Raw genomic sequence first — 22,465 nt, 5'->3', positions numbered from 1 at the left:
AATGTAGGTGACGCCATATATGTAGTCCTCAAAGATGTCAATGCTGAACGGATGGAGCAGGTCTGGGGAGGTAAGGAGAGAGGGAGAGAGAGAGAGAGAGAGTTTTTTGTTATCCATGCTGCTCAAACTCTATGTCGTTGTGAGAAGTGAAGGCACGACTCTGTAAACCAGCGACACCTGCTGGCGAGATCAATAACCTGCTCACGGTTAGCAATGTCAGACTTTTTGGTACAATGTCCATCTGTGGAAACGAGAGGAAACTTTCATACAGAATTCATCCCTATAAATACACTATGTAGCACTGAACCCGTATGAATCAGTATGAAGGGGAACTGAACTGTTTTTGAGTCCGGTGACGGCAATGACGGGGTCGGAGCCGTTGAGATGCACGCTGCCGATGACCGAGAGCTTAGCGTCCGCCCAGTAGAGACGCTCGTTGAAGTAGTCCACCGCCAGACCTGGAGGGAGGAGGACAAGCAGAGGAGAGTCAACACAGAGACCAGAAGAGGCTATAATGCTAGTCATGACATTATGAAGAACGCTACGCTAACGCTAGGTTAAGCATACCACAATGCATAACGTTAGGTACTAATGCTAGGTTACAACGCTAACGCTATACAGACCTGTGGGCCACTGGATGTTCTCATGGACCAGGGTCTGTCTCAAGGTTCCGTCCATGGCTGCCGTCTCAATCTTAGGGTGGTTTCCCCAGTCGGCCCAATACATGGTTCTGGAGGGGACAGAGAAACGCAGTCCAAACAGCTCAGCAGGAAATACAAAATGGAATATTTTACATATATTGATATATTTTATTGGCATTCCAGCACAGTTGCAGCAGCTGTGGTAAATAACCAGGTCGACCTAGTACAGGTGGGCTCGGCTGGGTTTGGCTCCGTAGCGGTAAAGGGTAATCATCGCTCACCCTCTCTGCGGGTCCACTACGATGGCGTAAGGCTCGTCTATCATGCCTGAGATCAGGGTCTTGCGGTGTTGGCCTGATATCTGGGCCACCTCGATCACATCCCTGCCAGAGTCAGTCCAGTACAGATTACCAGCCACCCAGTCCACTGCTATACCTCGAGGCATTTCCAGATGCCCTACAATCTAGTCGGGGGGGGGGGGGGGGAGATAAGATATGGGTGTTTTAGGTACCGTACATCACAGTATGTTGTGAACGGAAAACAACAGATCTTCCTGAGCTATGAGACATCCTTTGCACTAGACCGCAGTCCACTAATATTGGAATCACACATAGGAAGTTATGATCGTGCCCATGTTTGTGTGTGTGAATTCATTCCTGCTCGCGTCGGGCCTCACCTCCAGGGTGGTAACACTTCCCTCACTCTGGCGACGGTTGCGGTTTGTATTGGACGATGGACCAGACGAGGAGGAGGACGATGAAGGAAGCTCGTAGGAGGAGATCCTGCCCGTGTGCCAGTTGGTCCAGTAGATGCGGTTGGTCTTGACGTGCAGGTCCATGGCGTCGATGCGCACGTTGGCATCGCCCTGGAAGGTCTGCTCGTAACGCCAGTTGGGCATGGCAGGGTCCAGGCTGCGGATCTCGTTGTCATCGGCGATGTAGAGCACCTGTCTGCTACTGTTCAGGTCTGGAGAGAGAGAGGAGGGAGGGGGGGGCGAGAGAGAGAAGTAGGGACAGGGTGGGAGGGAGAAGTGAGAACTTGGACACACAGAATCCATGAAAATATCAATGAAAGAATATACTATTTCGACTAATCTAGGGGTTTGAAGAGTAAAAGTGCACTACTTACTGTCAGCCTTGCAGGTGTCGTTGATCCTGGAGAAGTATTTGTGGCAGCTGCACTTGTAGGATCCCTTGGTGTTGTTGCACATGTGGGAGCACACCCCAAACTGCTTACACTCGTTCTTATCTGAGAGGGGACAGGCAGGGGAGGGTTAATAACGCGGATCGAGCTCCTGGTGAGCGAGTGTACATTCAGGTGGGTGTAGCGTACCTCCACAGGTGTTGTGGCCAGTCTTCCTGAAGCCTGGTTTGCAGGAGCAGAAGGAGTCTGTCCCGTTGGTGACACAGTGTGCCTCGTCCCCGTCCCCACACAGAGTCCTGTTACTCCTGCAGTCGTTCAGCTTGGTGTCTGCGGGGTCAGAGGGGAAAATAACATGAAGGATCCGCAACGGAAGGTTAGCCGAACGCTGTGCGAAACAAACAGTCTTTTCTAACATGCCGACTGTATAGGCGAGTAGTCACGTCGATGTGTCAGCCAGTCGTGACTTGGGGCACCTGTCTTGCAGTGGATCTCGTCTGAACCGTAGTCCTCACAGTCGTTGAAGAAGTTACAACGCAGGCTGGAGCTGATGCACCTCCCGTTGGCACACAGGAACTCGTCCTTCTCACAGCTGGGCTCGGCTGGAGGGGGCTCTGAGAAAACACAAGGGGATAAATACGTCAATTGAATTGAATGAACACAATGACCCTAATCCCCTAGCATGCAACTTTATATGAAACAACGAGGCGACGTATTCGATATGCACTCTGTTAAATGTATGCTAGGGTGGACAGATCAAACCTGTCCACAGGGAACAACAGATCATCAAGGAGGGCGCCAGATAGCCTTGTGTTGGTCTACGTGCAAAAGGCCAGCAGCACAGTAAACTCACGGCAGTTGAGCTCATCAGAGTTGTCCCCACAGTTGTCAACGCCATCGCACTGTTTGGAGACCTGCAGACACACACGGTCGTTCTGGCAGCGGAAAGTCCTGGTGGGGGGGCACTGGAACCTCCCTGAGGGGAGGAGAAAGAGGGGTTAGGAGACAAGGAGTTAGAACAGGCTTTAGGATCCATTACCTTATCACACCATCGCGACAACCAGAACTGTCGGCTCTGATGTTTCCTTATCACACGGTCCACATTCTATCCCGATTTCAGCTTCTGGTGGCTGAGTAACCAGGCCAACACAGTACAACTGAGCTTAGCTCTGTAGTGTGAAAAGGGTACTAGTAGACAGGATATGATGTCACAGGATGCGAGGTCACTACTCACTGCACTCGTCAGGATTCTCGTCCGAGTTGTCTCCACAGTCGTCCTCGCCGTCACACTTCCAGGCCAGAGGCTTACACAGCGTGTTGTTACACTGGAAGTCATCCAGGGGGCAGTGTTTAGCTGAGACATGGAGAAGGGAAGAAACAAACATAGGTTGTCTATTACCAACCCGGATCCTAGAAATCCTACCACAGGTTCCAGAATCCATCTCAATTAGGAAAAAGTTCAAATCTCAAGATGACCCCTCTCTTTTAGCACTGTGGCCATGTCAAACGGGAGCCTGAGTGACGCACACAGGGACACACACACACACTCACGAGCAATGTGACACTTCTCCTCATCGCTGCCGTCCAAACAGTCAGCGTCTGCGTCACAGCGCCAGCGGTTGGGGATGCAGTGGCCGTTCTTACACTGGAACTGGTCACTGTCACACCTCAGCTCACAGCCGTCCTGAGGAACACACACAATAAGTCCCTCACTCTCAAACGACGCGTGAAACCCTCACACATCATCAACATCAAACGCACAACCATTACAGTGGATGTCCGAGGACAGGGTTGTTAGAACAGCACGAGTCAGTAGTGTTATCTATTACACAAGTATCTGACCCAGCGCTGTTGCTATGATGGAGTCAGGCGCGTTACCTCATCAGATCCGTCAGCACAGTCATGGTCTCCATCACACTTCCACCTCCCGGCGATACATCGTCCGTTGGTACAGGCAAACTCACTCTCGGAGCACGGCCGCGGCACTGTAAAGACACACAGCGACGCATGTCGGGCGTGAGGACCGTACAGCTTCGCTGGAAAACGGCTTCCAAAGCTTTGTCTTCCAAACTCACAGGGGAGAGCATGCTCAACACACAACTACTCATGGACACTCAGATGGAGGCCAAACAATGACGGTCAAAGGAGAGCTCCAGAGATTCAATAGGGGGGGGGGGGGGGGGGGAGCGGTGTGCTCCCCCCGCTTAAACGGACTTAAGCGTCTTCGAAAAAAAGGCAAAAGCTTTGTGGGGTACAATGGCCTCAGGTGGCCAGGTAGGAAATACCAATACTTCACATAACAGTAGAAACTATCCTTTGGAGCGCTACCTTTGACCTCTCACTGTTTGAGGAGACATCAAGTGGGGACTGGAGTTCAAATGGGCAGCGTCAGACATACAAACGAGCGAGGTGGGATTGAATGGGGTGCAATGGGAGAGGAGGAGCGGAGTGACATTAGGGTTGGAGGAGATGGGGATGGATAAAAGTGGAGGCCTACCTCTGGCTCAAGCCAACAGGCCAGTCGGTGTGAAATGAAACATAGACATTAGACGAGGTGAGATGCATTAGAGATGCCTGAATGAATGGCAACTTTGCAGGTAAGGTTATGTTTTAGCTACGAGACAGACCCGCAAGAAGACACGGACAAAGAAACGCGAGAATCAAACAATTGAAACTGTGTTTTGGGCCAGTCATACGGAGCAAGCCACCAATGCCCAACGTGTAATCCCTAGAGGAGCACAAACCATGAACATTATAAAAATGCAATGGAACAACGCAGTGACACTGTACTGGTGACACGAGTGAACGAGGATAGTGTGCACTAACAGGGATGACAGAGAGAGACCTTACCGCACTTGTCCTCGTCCGAGTTGTCCCCGCAGTCATTGTCGTAGTCACACTGCCAGCGGCCCGGGACACAGCGGTTGTTCTTACACCTGAACTGGTACGGCTCACACGTCCTCTCATCTACACAGAGACACACACCGTCAGCGCCGTAACATACAGAGTACATGCAGTACAGGAGGTCCACGCCGTAAACCGGTCACACAGCAGATCACTACCAAAACAGAAAGATCTGCTGCGAAACAACGCTACACCCAGGGTATCGGCGTCACAATCGAACCTTCGACACGAGAGAGGTCATTGGCAATGCTGACGACCAATCATGGATGCGGTCCCAGATCATAACCAAAACTCCATCGTAATGAGGAGCGGCGTTTTGAAGCTGCTGGTTGAGCCGTCTCTCTGTTCCCTAGGCGACAGAACAGAACACCCACCACATTCCTCTTTGGGTTCGTCAGATGAGTCTCCACAGTCATTTTCTCCGTCACACTTCCACCGGGCCGGGATGCAGCGTCCAGAGTCCTTACAGCGAAACTCATCCACGCCACATGTCATCTGGGCTGGAGGGGGAGGGGAGGGGGGGGGGGGGGAAGAGGGGGAGAAATTGAGGCTTGTAACAGGCCAGATAGACTGAGTAAAGTGAAAGGTGATGGGAGGATGTTACGAGGTCTGTAAGACCTAGTGCATTTGTAAGTGACTAGTTCGGTAGGTTAGCCAGAACCCGTAAGCAGAAACTTGTATTCTTCTTCAACATGGATGCTGAACTGGACTTGTACGTCTGTCATTAGTCTAGAATAGTCTTCTGAAACAGAGGGGTGGGGTCTCACTGCAGTTGGCTGGTTCGTCCGATCCGTCCACACAGTCATTGTCACGGTCACACACCCAGACGCGAGGGATACAGCGCTTGGTGATGGCACACTGGAACTGGGTGGGCGCACACGTGACCTCGGCTAGAGGGAGAGGGAACAGACAACTGTTACTGACAGGAAGCAACTCACAACAACAAGTTTATTTATTATTGAACAGGTTAGTCTCACTGAAATGCAATCAGGTTTACAAGAGAGACCTGGTGCAAGGCCAGCAGTATTACCCCAATAAAACACAAAACATATGTACATGATGTATATAACGTGCATATAAACACATGTAACAAAGCGTGTAGATGGGGGGATGGGACGTGTGGACTCACGGCAGTCCTTCTCGTCCTCGCCTTCGCCACAGTTGTCCTGTCCGTTACAGCGGAAGATTCCCGGGATACAGCGGCTGGGGTGGGAGCACTTGAACTGACTGGGCAGACACACGTGGATATCTGGGGAACAAAATCACACACGCAGAGAGGAAGACATGTCAGAGATGAGAAGAGAAACAAAGAGCGGGAGAGTGAGCAAGAGAGAGTGGGCGAGAAAGATTGAGGGAGGGAGTGAGTGAAGGCATGAACGAGGCTGTACCGCAGTTGGCCTCGTCCGAATTGTCCTGGCAGTCATTGTCCCCGTCACAGATGTAGGCTGGGTTGGTGCAGATGCCTGTCCCACACTGGAACTGGCCTGGCCTGCACTTGAACTCAGCTATAAGGAGAAATGGATGACACAGACGGACACACATTGAGATTGAGGTGGTTTTAGAGTGTGAAACAGGCCCATAGCAGGTTTTACCAACGCTCTTCCTCTACTACCACCTACCTCTCATCCTCCACAATCTCAGAGCCCAGTAGAAGTATCAATGACCCTCTGCTATGTACGTCCACATACTGCTCATTCACCCATTTTATGTAGAGCTGGCTTTGCCAAGGTCGTGGGTTCAATTCCCACAGGGACCACACACACACACAAGAAATATAGGCAATCACTTCACTAAGTCGCTTTGTATGAAAAAGTGGCACACTCACGGCATTCTGCAGGCTCGTCCGAGCGATCCCCACAGTCGTCCTCCGTGTCACACTTCCACCAGAAGGGGATGCACTTGTCGTTCTTACACACAAACTGGACGAGGGGAAGAGGAGAGAGGAGAGAAAGAGAGAGAATGGGTCAGCAAACAGAGGGTGTTGCAAAAAAATGAACGACACGAATGCCGCGTAACCTTAGCAGTCTAACAACAGTCTTCAACTCGTTGCCATTTAAGTCTCCGCTGATCCTATCATTAAGATGAATCCTAAACAGACTGAATGGAAGTCTGATGCCTTCCCATTCATCTATTAATACCACAGCTAAATGGGGAATGTTCTACTTTCTACTTAGTTCTACTACCAACGCCCAGGTAAGAGGCTGAATTTAAGGTGATGACACACTGTACTGTGTAGATAATGACGCTTAATTACAAAGCATAATAAAACAGCAATGTAATATCCCCTCATTCCACAAGAGGCTCTGCTGCCCCCTAGCTGTCTGGCCCCTCAATAGTCATATCATTCCGCAGTCCCTCACCTGGCTGGCAGTGCAGTTGGACATGCAGGTGCGTCCATCGTTGGCCAGGTAGAAGTTGGTGGGACAGGCACACTTGTAGCCCCCGCCAGGGCTCAGCAGACACAGGTTACTACAGCCGCCGTTGTCTGTCTGGCACGGGTGGTTAAACACTGGAAGCAAAGGGGATGAAGGGAACTCTTAACCGGAACTACCGTGTGTGTGTGTGTATATATTTGTACATGTTTATCTCTTACCCTCAGGCTGGCGGTAAGGGTGGTAGATGTGGATGTCCATGGGCCGGTGGAGGGTAGTGATCAGGGTGGTCTTGTTGATACCCAGGGTCTTGTGACACCTGTTGATGGACTTGGTCTCCCAGTCGGTCCAGTAGATGTACTCCTCAAACAGGGTCATGGCGAAGATGTGGGGGATGTCCTGGGTAAGCACTGTGGACACAAACACACAGCCATAGAGCAGTGATATCATTAGTATCATATTACACACAGGGCCCTGAGTTTTACCTGGCCACCACATGACCTGACCAGGAAAATCTCTATCGGCTAAAACCTGGGTCCAAGAGTTTTTCCTAGTCCAAACACTGGGGGACATCAATTACATCACAAAGTTGTCAGTCAAATGTATATAGTCACAATACCCAACGACTAACACAAGGAGAAGTGGTGATGGGGCAGCAGCCATTCACGATACCAACTCACTACTGTCTATGGGTTAAGCAATAGGAGCCAGGCTTGGCTGGGGCTTGCATACTTCTCACGGTTACGGTCATGACTATGTGCTTACGAATGTTCCTCATCAATGCACTCATTCTGTTTGCTCCATGTTGTTATGGAAACACACCATTAGCTACCTGACTGTCCTCTGCTGTAAAAGCACAGGACACACACACACACACACACACACACACCCTGGATTTGAAACAGCACACGTTAGATTTAGGATGGTGGCGTCTCATCATTGGTTAATTGATATTCTAAATCAGTGTTGTGGTACAAACGGTATTCGAGTCTCCTGCCACCTGGACAAGTCCTGAGGGAGTTTCGTTCTATGATATTGGAGCTGAGAGGAGATGCTGGTGGATCTACACGGAGCGGCCTTTGACCAGCTCCCTCCCTTATCTGAACTCAAACAGCCTGTGTCCCCATTAGAAAGGCAGTTTGTGTGCGCAAAGGTTAATGACCCACGGGTGGGCTACCCATGGCTCCACTGCTGACTATAGAACATCTCTTTCCATCAGGCAATAGGAACCATGGCCCACAGAACACACATACAGCCGACACATATCCCAACTCCACTATGAAACCTCCGCCACGACCAAGAGGATACGGCCGGGAAGGTAAATCCTCTCAAACCCACGCTTTATGTGCAACGTGCCCTAGTTTCAAACTGAGGTTTGTGAATGTGAGGAATTCAAATCATCAGGAACTTCCTCCGCATCCCTGCATTCTTCTGCAGGGTTGGCTGACAATATAAAGTATTGTCCTTTGTCTGGTAACGAGGCTTGGGGTTTTCAGACCTCATGCAGATAACAGCCTCATCAGTAGTCTGACAGAACAATAGTCCCCTCTCTCTGTCTCTCTCTCTCTCATTCCTCCCCCCAATGGGCCCAGGGCTCTAAACGGCACCACTGTGAACAGTGCGCTGGACCGTGGCTCTCATACAATTGCGTGTGCGCGCGTGCGTGAGCATCTGCACATCTGTGTGTGGGTGTGTGTGCGCGCGTAGGCTACTGTGTGTCAATATGCATTACCCGTGTGTCTGTTGGTCCCATCCAGGCTGGCAAACTCAATGTAGTCCTCTCTGGCATCGGCCCAGTAGATGCGGTCGTTGATGAAGTCTAACGTAAGACCATTGGGCCAGGTGATCTTGTCCTCTACGATCACACTTCGGTTGGAGCTGTCCATCCCAATCCGCCCTATGTGGGGGTTGTCGCCCCAGTCTGACCAGTACAGGTACCTGAGGAACAAGACGGGACAGTATCACATTACACCATCAGAACCATTATTAGAGAAAAAGACCGTCTTGTAGACATGGACCTTGGAGCCGGACAGGACTTCTGGCCTGACCAGGAAAACTCTGGGTACTACTTGTAGCCTAAAAGTCCTCAGCGTTCCATTGCATTTCACTATTAATTCGTACAGAGGCTGAGTATGTGACAACGCTTCAGTCTCAGACCATACAGGACTTTCTAGCCTCATGTTCTGTGTGTATTGTACTCTGGGCTGTCCCTCTCACCCGTTGCGTACATCCAAAGCCACAGCGCGTGGTTCCCTCAGGCCGGTGTTCACCAGGACCGACCGGAAGGCTCCTCCTAGCTTGGACACCTCGATGGTGTCCCGCCCCTTATCACACCAGTACAGGTTTCCTCCGACCCAGTCTACAGCCAATCCGTCTGGGTTACTGAGGGAGGTACGGTGCAGCACCTGCACAAGAGCCAATCAGAGAGTCAGATACTGGCCAACTAACTAACCAGGAAGTCATATATGGGCCAACTGTCCATTCAGAGCCACAAAAAGGCCTGCAGTTCAATAAGAGAGAAATAAACTAGCCTACTGTCCAATGAGAACAACAGACTTGAGACATATCCAATCTGAAAGCCACTAACAGGTCGGTTGTCCAATCAGAGAGCCACAGACAGGCCAACTGACCAATCAGAGTCACCAACAGATCAATGGTTCAATCAGAGTCAAGGACTAGCCAGCTGTCCACAGACTCAATGAGAGTGACAGACCGGACAACTCCCATACGGACCTCGATGTTGCTGCCGTTGATGTTCATGCGTCGTATCATGGAGCCCTGAGTGGTCACGTCGGTCCAGTATAGCATCTGCTCTGCATAGTGGAAGTCCAGAGCCACCGCGTTGTTCAGGCCCTGGCACACACACACATTAGAAAACAGATTAGCTGGACCCGCAAATTCTATTATTACACACACACATTTAGAATCCGTGAATTATATTTCATTTGCAATGGATCCAAACATTCCAAAAAGGAAATAAAATAAAAAGCCACACTCCCCCCAAGCATACACACTCGAAAGCACGCACGGACATGCACAAAAAACACGACACACACACATACAGGATATAGCCTACAATCGGTTTAGATGATCACGATCGCTGATAATAAAGTCATATAAACTGACACCTGGTTAAATGGCACACTGATCCCACAGTGCTTGCTGTCTCACCTGTTTAATCAGAGTGTAGTTGGTGCCATTCAGGTCCAGTTTCCTCAGGTAGTACCGGTTGGCAAAGATCAGGAAGGGCTCCTCATCTGTAGCGAGAGAGACCGATAGAGGATAAGAGTTCAGGGGACCAGAAAAGGGCTCTGTACATGGTTGAACTTGTCATAAAGAGAGGCACATGCGCCCAACACTAAGAGATGGGTCACGCTCCTCCAACGCCGCAACGGAATACATTTGGAAACATTTGACGACGGACAACGAAAGAGCCTCTCTTTTTGGAAGAATCCAAGTCGTCCCTGCTGTCGGTCTTACCGGAGGTGGACTTGCAGATAGTAGGATTGTCCGGTCGTAGCTGGAAGCCCTCCACACAGAGACAGTGGAAGGATCCGTGTGTGTTGATACAGCGCTGGGTACAGGGGTAGGACGTGGTACACTCATCTATGTCCACACACGTCTTCCCATCCCGCTTCAGCTGGAACCCAGGGTGACACCTGCACTGTAGGGCCCAGGGGACACACAGACAGCATGTCAATACAGTGGAACACATTTGCAGCTACAGTAGGTCAGTGCTGTACCAGCAGACTCACATGGTTCACTAATAGGAGGGAGATGAGACTGAGGTGGACAGATTTTATAATACTGCAGAATTTCCAGGTTGTATTACACTGGTAGAAATATTGGAAACATGCACAAAAGCAGACACACACACACACACACACCTTGAAGCCTATCTTGAGGTCCTCACAGAGCTGGGAGCAGCCACTCTGCTTGCTGTTGAGACACTCGTTGATGAAGCAGTTGAGTTCGTCAGAGCCGTCACCACAGTCGTCGTTACGGTCACACAGCAACGTCTCGTTAAGACACTTCCCGTTACGACACATGTAGGCAGAGTCATTACACTTCCTCTCTGTAGGCGGTGCAAAAGACTGCAGTTTAGGTTATGCAGACTGAAGAGCTAACAAGCTCCAACATTGCTTTACTGCAATGACCACAGAGAACATTAAAGATGCACTATGCAGATATCGCTCCAACATTTCCTGATCGCTAAAACTAATAGTTTGCCTAATTTCAGTTTACGTGATAAAATAAGCTAGTATAGTGTAGAGAATCATTGTACCATCTAAACAGCCAGAAGAGGACTGGCCACCCCTCATAGCCTGGTTCCTCTCTAGGTTTCTTCCTAGGTTCCGGCCTTTCTAGGGAGTTTTTCCTAGCCACCATGCTTGGGGTTTTAGGCTGGGTTTCTGTACAACACTTTGTGACATCAGCTGATGTAAGAAGGGCTTTATAAATACATTTGATTGATTTAAATATATTTTCCATAATCAAAAATATTGTATTTTCAGCTGTTTGAAGCTGGTGTACAAAACCGAAAGTAAGACGCAAAAACAAAACTTAAGAACGGGAAGCATAGAAATGGAGCACATAGAACAGATCTACCACTTCTTAGACTTACTTTCAAGTAGAATGATAGATCTTTAAAACTCACATTTCTATGCGAATTTGGTCGGGGCGCCCGAAAAGTTACATATTTCCACAAATGTGTCCGAGCAGACAGGGGCTTTTTAAATTCACTACCGAAAGAAAACCTACAGCGAGGGATGCTATGGCCTTTTCAGCAGAAGCCATAGGCAATTACTTAACGCAACCACAAAATGACACAAATGCAGTGTTACACTATACATTTCTACAGTACAGATATAGAACGCAGTGCGTCCGTTAGACCTGAGTCTGTGCACCGGGGGTTCTTGGGAGCTTCATCAGAGCGGTCCTGACAGTCAAAATCTCCATCACACTCCCAGCTCTTCTGGTTGAGGCAGCGGCCGTTGTTACAGCGGAACTCCTCCGGCCCACACGTAGGATACTCTACACGGGTAGAGAGGTAGGTATGTCAGCACTGAGACACTGTCTGTGTCTCTATAACGGTAAAATGGCTTCCATGCTATGTCCCTATCCTTTCAGTTATTGGTAATAATGAAGGAAATGACAACCATATATTGAAAACCCTCCATTTATCCTGTGCTGCCAGGTCAGTGGTTAAGGGAAGAAGGAATGGACAAAAAGATCCACATATCACAACCGCCAGCATCCCTTCATCCGCGTCTCCTCCTCTGTGCTCATGCGGCGTCACACACTCACCACACTGTGGGGACTCGTCGGATCCGTCAGAGCAGTCGATGTCATGGTCACACACAAAGTGCTTGGGGACGCACTGTCTGTCCTGACACATGAACTCATTCTCATCACAGGTGTTGTTGTACACTGAGAGGGAGAGGAGAGCGAGAGAGAATGGGTCAGCAAACAGAGGGTGTTGCAAAAAAATGAACGACACGAATGCCGCGTAACCTTAGCAGTCTAACAACAGTCTTCAACTCGTTGCCATTTAAGTCTCCGCTGATCCTATCATTAAGATGAATCCTAAACAGACTGAATGGAAGTCTGATGCCTTCCCATTCATCTATTAATACCACAGCTAAATGGGGAATGTTCTACTTTCTACTTAGTTCTACTACCAACGCCCAGGTAAGATGTGGTGACTATTATGGAGTGAGTGGAGGAGGTGTTGAGAGATTGTTCTCCAAGCAGCCAGCCTTGATGGGTACAACGCATAGGGGCAGAGTACTATACTATATTATCTACCCAAGTCCAGTTCAGATCAACTGTGGGGACTATTAGGACATTTGTGGACGTGTTGTGGTTCTCCTACTCACAACAGAGAAAAAGAAATGCTGTCGCCACCTCACTTTCAAACCAAGGTGCCTGAACAGCGGCGCAAACTGAAGAAGGCTACGAACTCACAGCAGCCAGCCTTGACACTCTCGTCTGCCCCGTCCAGACAGTCCTTGTCCCCGTCACACTTCCAGCGTTGAGGGACACACACATGAGTGCCGGGACACTGGAACGCCTCTGGGCTGCACGTCTTGGTTTCTATGGCAACGCAGGAGACGTGAACAGGTTAGATAACTTTAGAGTAGTGGTCGACAAATGAAAAGGATCAATCAATCAACCAACCAATCAGGCTCCTCCTGTGTAAATATGTTTGGGAGGATTTGGGAATCGTGTTGCTAATTGCTGCCGATGTCAGCAGAGGGTAACGGTAGAAAACTCGGTGTTATCTGGGCCCATAAATCGTAGGTGTCGGTTGAGCCACTCACTGCATCTGCTGTCCTCGTCACTATTGTCGCCACAGTCATCAGCGCCGTCACACACCCAGTGGTTGGAGATGCAGCGATGGTTCCCACACTCAAACTCGGTGGACGTACAGAACTTATCTGCAAAGACAGAGGGAAAATGTTACCGAATTTAATCTGGGTTACTTTGTGCAAGAATAGATTTATCACCATTTTTAATTTTTTTTATATTGAAATGAGGACAATGTTGAATGAATTATTCAACTCTGACCCCATGCTCGTTGTGTTTATCTATTGAATACGCAGGGAGACCACACCGTTTTGATCTTTGTGGCACAACAGCGCAATACAAAGTTGTGTATTACATCAGCTAAGGGAAAACGGGGCAGGAGACTGACCACAGTGGGTCTCGTCAGCACCGTTCTCGCAGTCATTCTCCTTGTCACAGGTCCAGCTCATAGGGATACAGCGACCACTGGGGCACGCAAAGAAGTTCACCGGGCACTTCAGCTTCTTCTTGTCTGGTGGAGAGAGACGGAGAGTACACTGTAACGCTTTGAAGATCCTAAAGACGTTTGGCAATGAGTCATACCGGGGGATCAAATAGCTATCCTTCATTTCCTGCACAATGTAACCAATAGAGTAGTCCCAAAAGTGCCACCCACGCCCATTTTGGCACTCCGGACAGGCTCAAGAAAACGCTCAAAGTGTTTGAAAGAAAACGCAGAGCATTTAAAGCCCTGTCAGAATGATATACTTCCCAATAGGCCCAGTAAAAGAAGAAAAGGTAAGATCTGTCTGCCTGTCCGTTACCCGGGCAGTTCCTCTCGTCCGAGAAGTCTCCACAGTCGTTGTTCCCGTCGCACTGCCAGGAAGGCAAGTAGCACAGCGTGGTCCTCTCACAGCTCTGAAAGGTCGCCCCCTTCACCCCCAGACGGAAGTAGCGGGAACAGTCAGTTGGCACTGGGGAGGAGAGACGTCATACACGAATGAACAATCATTAGGTGGTGAGTTGAGGGGCTCCTGGGAGCGGCGTCTGTACCTCCAACCCGGAGTGGGGATGAAATGGCAATACTTTTCATCAGAATCATATGAGCCCTATGTGGGCTACGTTAAAAACGGATGCACCAGCCACAGCAAATAGTGAGGCATTTCAGACGCATCCATACTGAACAGCGGTACGCCATTACTGAGCTCAAATGACCTTTCTGTACAGATATCGGACATGTAAAAGATAGCCTGTAGACTTACAGCAGTTCATCTCGTCACTGGCGTCTTCACAGTTGACCACCTGGTCACAGCGGCTGGTGTTGGAGATGCAGCTTCCGTCTCGACACTGGAACTCTCCGGCTTTGCACAGGGTCACTGGAGAACACACATTAGAACGGGTATAGTAACGCACACGCACACACAGCCACACACACACACACAACTTACTGTTGCAGGGCAGCTCGTCGGAGTGATCTCCGCAGTCGTCAGTCCCGTCACACCAGAATATGTGGCCGATGCAGCGGCCATTGATACAGCGCCTGTAGCCTTTCTTACACAGCCGGTTCGCTGCAGAGAGCAAGACCGGCGTCAGAAGACATGCTCTAGCTGCCTTACTATGACCAATATTATTAAACTATTCTATTTCTTGAAATTAAAACTGACATCCCCCAAAAAAACAGACGCACGCACACAGACTCACCGCAGTACGACTGTTTCTCGTCTGACTTGTCCTTGCAGTGGGCCATGCCGTCACAGGTCAGGCTGTAGTTGATGCAGTCCCCGTTGCCACACTCAAAGTCGTCCACACTGCCACACGACGTGTTCAGAGCTACGGTAGTAGGGACAGGCAGAGACGGAGACCGTCAGCACCATGTGTATCCTATCCTAGACCGTGACCCCTAACGAGGACCTATTGATTGACAATGTCCCCAGGCCCCCCCACCCCTTCTCACCGGAGCAGGAGTTGTCCTCCAGGAGTCTGCGGTCTCCACGGCAACTACAGTTGACCCTCGCGTCTGAGGTGAGCAGACACAGGTCCTGACAGCCCCCGTTGTTGTTCAGACAGGGAGAGAACTCGCCTGGTAGAATCAAAATCAATGAAATGTACTTGCATAGCCTTTAAATACTGAAACTTTACAGAAACCCTGTGTAATATCGGCATGGACATGATTAAGCGTGCCAATTTGAAGCCATCTAGACTACGTTGGACTCAATTGGCAGTTCGTCAGCATAAATGACCCGCCCCCTTTTTGACCTTCCCCATGAGTTGCATCACTCACAGCTGTTGGTGTCGTTGGCCACAGCGATGATTCCCATTGGCTGCTGGGGGATGTCATTTCTCAGCAACCTCATGTCTCTACCCACAAACTTGTCGGCCCTGAGCACGGCCCTGCGGACCCAGTCAGTCCAGAAGATGTAGTCTCCATACACCGCCAGGCCAAACGGATGCACCGGCTCATTCTTCACCACCACCTATAGGGGGGGGGGGGGGGTCACATAGTAAGAAAAGCGGTTTGTCTTCAAACAACCAAAAGTATTAGAGATCTTATTTCGATAATGATTCAGAACAAATTATGGACCCTTGCGAGTCCATAGTGGTTGGCGTCACCACCGTCCCAAGATGTCACAGGTAACAGGGGTGACACAGGTAACAGGGGTGACTCAGGTAACAGGGGTGACTCAGGTAACAGGGGTGACTCAGGTAACAGGGGTGACTCAGGTAACAGGGGTGACTCAGGTAACAGGGGTGACTCAGGTAACAGGGGTGACTCAGGTAACAGGGGTGACTCAGGTAACAGGGGTGACTCAGGTAACAGGGGTGACTCAGGTAACAGGGGTGACTCACGTATCGGTTGCTGCCGTCGTACTCGCAGCGCTCGATCTTGTCCAGCGTGGCGTCTGAGAAGTAGAGTTTCTGTGCGCGGTGGTCTATGGCCAGGCCGTTGGGGGTGCGGATGTCATTACCGATGATCACCAGCACGTTGGCACCAGATAGACTGGCTCGCATGATACTGGGAGACTGCTCGTTCCAGTTGGTCCAGAACATCAGACTAGTAAAGACAAGGACAACAGGAAGTAAAGGGCGAGTTAAAAATAGCTTGGGAAAATGGTCAGCTACATAAAACAAACAGACAATATGGTAGAAAGACAAAGTACTGAAGTCGATGAATAAAACGCTCCAGTAACAGACTAACAAAACTCACCAAACAGCTACGTTTGACATTTCATCCGTCAACTCAAATCTAGTAGTCGTTGTCAGGGGCTTTCAAAAGTCATTCACACTCCTTCAAATTCTACATAAAAAATTAAATAAAAAATACAAAAGAACATCGCTGCCACTCACTCTTGACACTCGTCCAGTACAAAGGCCCTGGGGTGGTCGTCTCCAGACATGGTGACCACGGTGTTGCGGTCGTAGGCCTGCGGTCGGCTCTGGTCGACCGTGTGTCGGGTGATGGTGGAGGTGGTGTAGCTGGTCCAATAGAGGGTGTCCCAGCCACGGTGGTACGCCAAACCCTCCACTGAGCCTACATCTGGGGGGAGAGAGAGCGAGAGAGAGAGACAGAACACAGAGGGGGAAAGACAGTCAGTAAAGGTATAGGCCCTATTGAGGGATTGGGACAGTACAGGAGAAAACTTAATCATGTCTTGTCCTGTTTTCAGCACCCTGTCATCCTTTAGTGTAGTGGTCACAACACAGACAATACTACTGTCACAGATCTTGGTAGGTCTCTAGCAAATGGACCAAGAGAGCCAATGAAAGAGCATCACCTGCTGAGAAGGAAGTCCAAACAACTACGGCAGAAAGAAAGAAGGGAACGCTTCAATGTATGTCGTATTGGCAAAGGGAGCAAACCTCTCTACAAAGGTCCATAAGGGGTGAATTCAACTCTAAATCATGAATCATCGTTAAAAGATGGAATAGGTTGCAAGCATGGTAAACTTTCCAGAAAGGTAGTTGTTAAATGGCAATGGGAAAGGTTCTTATATGGGCATGTCCATCCAAATCAGCTGTCGAATGGAAAAAAGCTGTGAGGAGAAAGAGAGAGAGGGAGAGAGAAAATAGCGAGAAGAAAGGAGAAAAGAAAGGAGAAAGAAATGACGAGAAAAGAGGGAGAAGGAGAAAAGAAAGGAGAAAGAAATGAGAGAAAAGAGGGAGAAGGAGAAAAGAAAGGAGAAAGAAATGACGAGAAAAGAGGGAGAAGGAGAAAAGAAAGGAGAAAGAAATGAGAGAAAAGAGGGAGAAGGAGAAAAGAAAGGAGAAAGAAATGAGAGAAAAGAGGGAGAAGGAGAAAAGAAAGGAGAAAGAAATGAGAGAAAAGAGGGAGAAGGAGAAAAGAAAGGAGAAAGAAATGAGAGAAAAGAGGGAGAAGGAGAAAAGAAAGGAGAAAGAAATGACGAGAAAAGAGGGAGGAGAAAAGAAAGGAGAAAGAAATGAGAGAAAAGAGGGAGGAGAAAAGAAAGGAGAAAGAAATGAGAGAAAAGAGGGAGAAGGAGAAAAGAAAGGAGAAAGAAATGAGAGAAAAGAGGGAGAAGGAGAAAAGAAAGCGAGAGTAGAAAGGACAAACGGTACAGTGCTATGAGTGAAGGACCTTGCCATGCCTGCTGTTCGGTATCATCCTGTCATTTCATGGCTGGCTGCCTGCACACACACTGCTCCTCTCCCCGCGGACCCTGTTATTCATGGTGACTTGTTATCCAGGAAGAAAATTTAAAAAAGACACCACTAGAACTCACACACACCTTCTCCCTCTACAGTTTCCATTTCAGGATTCTGAAACGCTTTTCTGACTCAAGTAGCTGTGTCACACCCAACAGAGGAGAGGTCACCCAAACACAATCCCCTGTAGACTCTTTCAAGGGTCACCCCCCCCCCCCCTTATGGGCTTTTGTCAGGGTTTCCAGCATCTGCTGGCGTCACACCACGGTCCATTTTTATGACAGCAACTGCTCAATAATAAAAGCATGGACACTCCATGTAACTGTTTGCTCATGGTCAAAAGTCAATAACGAGTTATTTTTCTCCCAGGTGTTTAAGGTGGACAGAGGAAGGCCTAAAGTCTTTGTGCACCTAAAAACAAGCAGTCAAAGTGTAGCAGAGAGGGACTACAATAAGAACAGGCAAAACATCCCTGCACTGCAGAGGCCAGCATTTAAAGCTAACCAACCACAACTCTATTAAATTGGCGTCCAAGCCACAGTCAATATTCTACATCCTTGAAATTCCGAGTGACAAGGGCAGACAAAAAGCAGATGTTGGCAAGGAGGCTAGCAAACAACTGGTTAATCAGTAAAGCTATACAAACGGGATGTTCCTGCCAGGGTTAGTGTGTTCTGAACAGTTTTACTGTAACTTAAATCAGAAACACCTCTGATTCCCCTCCTCCTCCCCTCTCCTATCTCAGCCCCTGTTCAAACAGTAGTTAAATGAGAAGCAGGCTGTTACAGTACCGGCAACATCACCTATCCAACAGACGAACAGGGAGTATCGTTCTCAAGATGAACAAAGCCCTCTTTCCCCGTCTTTATTGTGTCCTCTTTGTTTTGTCGTCGGTCTTCGTTCCTTCTCTCGCGTTCTTGGTTGTTCCGCCTCTTCTCTAGCTACCAGAGGAATCTGAATCTGTGGCCAGGCAGGCAGGACAGCTGAATGAACCTCATAACGGACGACAACACTACAGACACCGCAGCGAGGCACTTAACATCAAGTAGAATTGACTGCTTTTAAATGGCAACTGAGACGGCAGCCAGCGACAGCCGCTCCTTTGTATTAGAGTGTTGCTTGGTTTCAACAAATCAATACAACATTAAGGAAGAGACTGGATAGACATTTTTCAATACAAGCTCAGGGCCAGAACTGGGTTGATATATCATTTTTTTAATGGTGGGGAGGGAAGGGGGGGGGGGAATACTGATATGGAACACAGCCAGTTGCAGCCAGCGTCAGGAACGGACTCCTCTCTCAATGTCATAGTCTCTAAGAAGTATTTGTGTGTAAAATTGGATCATTAAAACTTTGGAAGTCTGGAGTGGACTACGCCCCTGATTCTACGAGACTATAGTCTCGTTGGGTGTTCTGGCCAGAGACCGTAGAAACTAAACAGAAGTTGATGCTGCATTCTTGTCGAATAGAAACACGCCCGGATAAAGATAGTCACATCGTCTAAGCTGTGGAAACAAAGGAATCTCAACCGCATTCAAGACAAGGAAGAACCGCCCAGACACCGATGCATTGTTCACACGCTTCTAAGCATGAAGGACCTTAAACTGCTCCGTTAGCTGCTGCCTGTCAACGTGAACGCGTCAGTGAACCCGTCAGTCGTCCCGTTGAAGTGCCAATGTGGTTACGAGTGATAAGGTTTTACAGTAGGAGAGGGTACGCTGTGGAGGAGGGGTGTTGTGGAGGAGTGTCAGAGACAGTGTTACTGTTATGTCACCTATTATCAGACAGTCATTATAATTACTATCAAGATGAGTGATAATTAGTAGTCTGAAATATCAGCGTGTGTGTGTCTATGGAGGACAGAATAGAATAGAATTCAAATTTGCGTCGCAACAAATAACTGTGGTGAAATGCTGTTGATGAACAGTAGTTATGGGGGAAGTTTGTGTAACAGTAGTAGTGGTGGGGGCCAGGGGAATGGGACAGACGGGACCGAGATGACCAAGTTGTTGGTGCCCATGCTGGACGGCCTCATCCTGGTGACGGGCCTGGCGGGCCACTGCCTAGTCATCTCCATCCTGGCCGGCCGCAGGAGGCGAGGTGATTGATAGATTGTTTGGGGTAAACATTTTGTGCAGTTAGAAAGTCTTAAAAAAAAAAAGTACAAAAGCAAAAAAAGACCTAGAGGACGACACATTGAAAGCGTGAAAAAAAGTATAATTTGTTCCACTGTGGTCGTGTGTGTAGGTGGAAAGCCTCCTCATGGGACAGACACCCTGCTGCTGGCTCTGAGTGCTGCTGACCTGCTGCTGTTGCTCTGCCTACCCTTCCACACCGCGGCCATCGCCCTGGGCTCCTGGCCCTTCGGCAGCTTCCTCTGCAAGGTCCTTCATCTCTCCATCTTTTCATTCTTTGACTAGGGATACACTTTATTTTTATGTACTTCCTTACTTAGATCTTCAACAGTATTTTTATGATCATGTTGTATAGTGCCTTGGGTATGAGAAATACGCTCTACAATTGTGTTATGCTGATTATTAGGTCGTCAGCTTCCTGGGCGTGGCCTGTTCTTCCGCCTCAGTCTTCACGCTGGCTGCGCTCGCCGTGACCCGCTACCTGACTGTGGTCCACCCTGCCTGGTCCTTCCGCTCCCGCATGCACAGCCGCCTCAAACTGACCGTGGCGCTCCTCTGGGTTCCCGCCGTAGCCCTGGCAGCTCCGCAGTTTGCTTTCCGCACGGTGGCGGTGTCCAGTGCGTTACACTGCTTCGCCTTCCTGGGCGGCCTCAGTCAGCTGGTGTACAGCACGGCGTTGTTCCTGTTCGCCTTTGCGATACCATTGGGGGTTATTGTGATGATGTACGCCAAGATCTACTGCTTCCTGCGCCAGATGAGACTGTTGGGATGTGCCCCCCAGCTGGAGCGCTACCAGAGCCAGGTAACCTGACCAAGATGGCCGCCGTCCTGTAGTCATGTTGCAGGGATATCCGGGATCCATTCTAGTGTCGCATCTAGTTTTAACTATTTATTCTAGTGTTCTGTTTACTTCTGTGACCCACAGGTGACCCACACGTCAGCGCTGCTGGTGCTGGTCTTCACCCTCTGCTGGCTGCCCTCCTACGGCCTCATGTTCTCCCTCTTAGGTGCCACATTCCTTTTTAGATTTTTTTTATTTATAAATCTGTTAAATTGTCTTTTCAATTGTTGTAATACTGTGGACTGGATTAAACTTCTATCCCCCTCTCTCTCCCTCACAGGGGTCAACATCTCTGGTGTCTCCAGCTACCGCTCCATAGCAATCTTCATCCGCCTACTGGCGTCTTCAGCAGCGGTGGTTAACCCCGTCCTCTACGTGTTCATGTCCAATAAGTTCAGGAGGGATCTGATGGACTTGGGCCGGGAGAGATGGGAGGGGTGCAGGGGGTGTATAGCAGGGTGTACGGGGGCGTTCAGGAGCAGGGACATGGTGCAGCCCTTCAACCCTGTGGAGCTGGATACGTCACCCCTACCCCTACCCGGATTCTAAGGGTTACTATGAAAACTCGATGGACATTCTGTGGATACCTAACGGATATTCTATAGAACTTTAATGACCACTCTATGCACCAGGTATGGACACTATGAACTTTCTATGGATCATTTAAGGACCTCCACTATAGACCACTCTATGGACCTTCCATAGATCACTCTATAGACCACTCTATGGACCACTCTATAGACCACTCTATAGACAGTGGGGCAACATGTTTGATTTGAATAAGATCGGTCTTACAACCTCACCTCATTTCAATAAACACAATTAGCTCAGCTGAGGCCATTTGCTTTTCCCTGTTTTTAATAGCACAAGCTGATTGAAAACCACACGTGTAGGAGTGCGTGAAAGCCCAGCTAAAACGGCCAATTCTACACGATGCCCCTGCATCCTCCGTTGAGAGGATCCGGCAGAATGTTTTGCCTCTTGCGGACAGTAGAACATAACAGGGTCAACGTTAATACTCACTCTCCACCACCGTCTTGAGGTCTGATCCGTCATCGTTGGTCTGCTGGATGTTTCCAAAGTGTATGTCACTGAAGAAGATCCGATTGGCTCCCCTCCCCCCTCCTCCGCGGTAGTCAAAGGTCAGAGCGATGACGTTCTTCATGTGTTCCGGGTCCTCGAAGGGCTTGATGGGGGCGTTCAGGTTGGTCTCGTCTGATAGGTGGATGCTCTTCAGAATGGTCCGCTCCGAGTAGAGCAGGTAGCTGTCGTAGTCGCGGCAACCGCGGCTGTCCTCGGCCAGCATGCCGTGTGCGCAGGCGCACGTTCGCTCCCCGTTGCCGCGGTAAAGGCAGAGCTGTTCGCAGCCGCCGTTGTTGTCCTTACAGACGTTGGTGCCTGAGGGAGAGCACACGCACACGTCAGCCTCACGCACACGTCAGCCTCACGCACACGTCAGCCTCACGCACACGTCAGCCTCAC

The 22,465-nt window shown here is 49.4% G+C and overlaps 2 protein-coding genes across 3 annotated transcripts in view; one reads left to right on the top strand and one right to left on the bottom strand.

The window, feature by feature from the left end:
* Positions 1 to 22,465, bottom strand: part of LOC106567057 (low-density lipoprotein receptor-related protein 1) — a 138,972-nt gene that overhangs the window by 11,073 nt on the left and 105,434 nt on the right. For both annotated transcript variants that reach the window (XM_014135894.3, XM_014135895.3), the window contains exons 42-81: positions 22,007 to 22,381; positions 16,691 to 16,880; positions 16,193 to 16,397; positions 15,627 to 15,819; positions 15,300 to 15,425; positions 15,047 to 15,175; positions 14,794 to 14,913; positions 14,608 to 14,721; positions 14,170 to 14,319; positions 13,755 to 13,877; positions 13,381 to 13,497; positions 13,025 to 13,153; positions 12,365 to 12,487; positions 11,951 to 12,091; positions 10,945 to 11,132; positions 10,538 to 10,721; positions 10,229 to 10,314; positions 9,791 to 9,910; positions 9,275 to 9,462; positions 8,790 to 8,995; positions 7,279 to 7,467; positions 7,046 to 7,194; positions 6,511 to 6,604; positions 6,074 to 6,190; positions 5,815 to 5,934; positions 5,453 to 5,575; positions 5,060 to 5,185; positions 4,632 to 4,748; positions 3,660 to 3,766; positions 3,333 to 3,465; positions 3,016 to 3,135; positions 2,635 to 2,757; positions 2,258 to 2,395; positions 1,974 to 2,111; positions 1,770 to 1,889; positions 1,318 to 1,607; positions 923 to 1,104; positions 624 to 730; positions 339 to 458; positions 1 to 62 (exon numbers count right to left, since the gene is read on the bottom strand). The exon at positions 1 to 62 is cut by the window's left edge and continues 115 nt beyond it. In XM_014135894.3, coding sequence (XP_013991369.1) covers positions 1 to 62; positions 339 to 458; positions 624 to 730; positions 923 to 1,104; positions 1,318 to 1,607; positions 1,770 to 1,889; positions 1,974 to 2,111; positions 2,258 to 2,395; positions 2,635 to 2,757; positions 3,016 to 3,135; positions 3,333 to 3,465; positions 3,660 to 3,766; positions 4,632 to 4,748; positions 5,060 to 5,185; positions 5,453 to 5,575; positions 5,815 to 5,934; positions 6,074 to 6,190; positions 6,511 to 6,604; positions 7,046 to 7,194; positions 7,279 to 7,467; positions 8,790 to 8,995; positions 9,275 to 9,462; positions 9,791 to 9,910; positions 10,229 to 10,314; positions 10,538 to 10,721; positions 10,945 to 11,132; positions 11,951 to 12,091; positions 12,365 to 12,487; positions 13,025 to 13,153; positions 13,381 to 13,497; positions 13,755 to 13,877; positions 14,170 to 14,319; positions 14,608 to 14,721; positions 14,794 to 14,913; positions 15,047 to 15,175; positions 15,300 to 15,425; positions 15,627 to 15,819; positions 16,193 to 16,397; positions 16,691 to 16,880; positions 22,007 to 22,381 — 5,882 coding nt within the window. The remainder of the gene's footprint in view (positions 63 to 338; positions 459 to 623; positions 731 to 922; positions 1,105 to 1,317; positions 1,608 to 1,769; positions 1,890 to 1,973; positions 2,112 to 2,257; positions 2,396 to 2,634; positions 2,758 to 3,015; positions 3,136 to 3,332; positions 3,466 to 3,659; positions 3,767 to 4,631; positions 4,749 to 5,059; positions 5,186 to 5,452; positions 5,576 to 5,814; positions 5,935 to 6,073; positions 6,191 to 6,510; positions 6,605 to 7,045; positions 7,195 to 7,278; positions 7,468 to 8,789; positions 8,996 to 9,274; positions 9,463 to 9,790; positions 9,911 to 10,228; positions 10,315 to 10,537; positions 10,722 to 10,944; positions 11,133 to 11,950; positions 12,092 to 12,364; positions 12,488 to 13,024; positions 13,154 to 13,380; positions 13,498 to 13,754; positions 13,878 to 14,169; positions 14,320 to 14,607; positions 14,722 to 14,793; positions 14,914 to 15,046; positions 15,176 to 15,299; positions 15,426 to 15,626; positions 15,820 to 16,192; positions 16,398 to 16,690; positions 16,881 to 22,006; positions 22,382 to 22,465) is intronic.
* LOC106567060 (galanin receptor type 1) lies at positions 18,786 to 22,010 on the top strand. Its single transcript, XM_014135902.3, has 5 exons — positions 18,786 to 20,107; positions 20,255 to 20,391; positions 20,549 to 20,944; positions 21,068 to 21,149; positions 21,264 to 22,010. The coding sequence occupies exons 1-5, from the start codon at positions 19,918 to 19,920 to the stop codon at positions 21,530 to 21,532; spliced, it is 1,074 nt and encodes a 357-aa protein (XP_013991377.1). The 5' UTR covers positions 18,786 to 19,917; the 3' UTR covers positions 21,533 to 22,010.

Source organism: Salmo salar, chromosome 13 (genome assembly GCF_965601325.2).
Source record: "Salmo salar chromosome 13, fSalSal1, whole genome shotgun sequence".
NCBI lineage: Eukaryota > Metazoa > Chordata > Actinopteri > Salmoniformes > Salmonidae > Salmo > Salmo salar.
The sequence above is the reverse complement of the archived record's forward strand: the minus strand, read 5'-3'. Positions and strand labels throughout refer to the sequence as shown.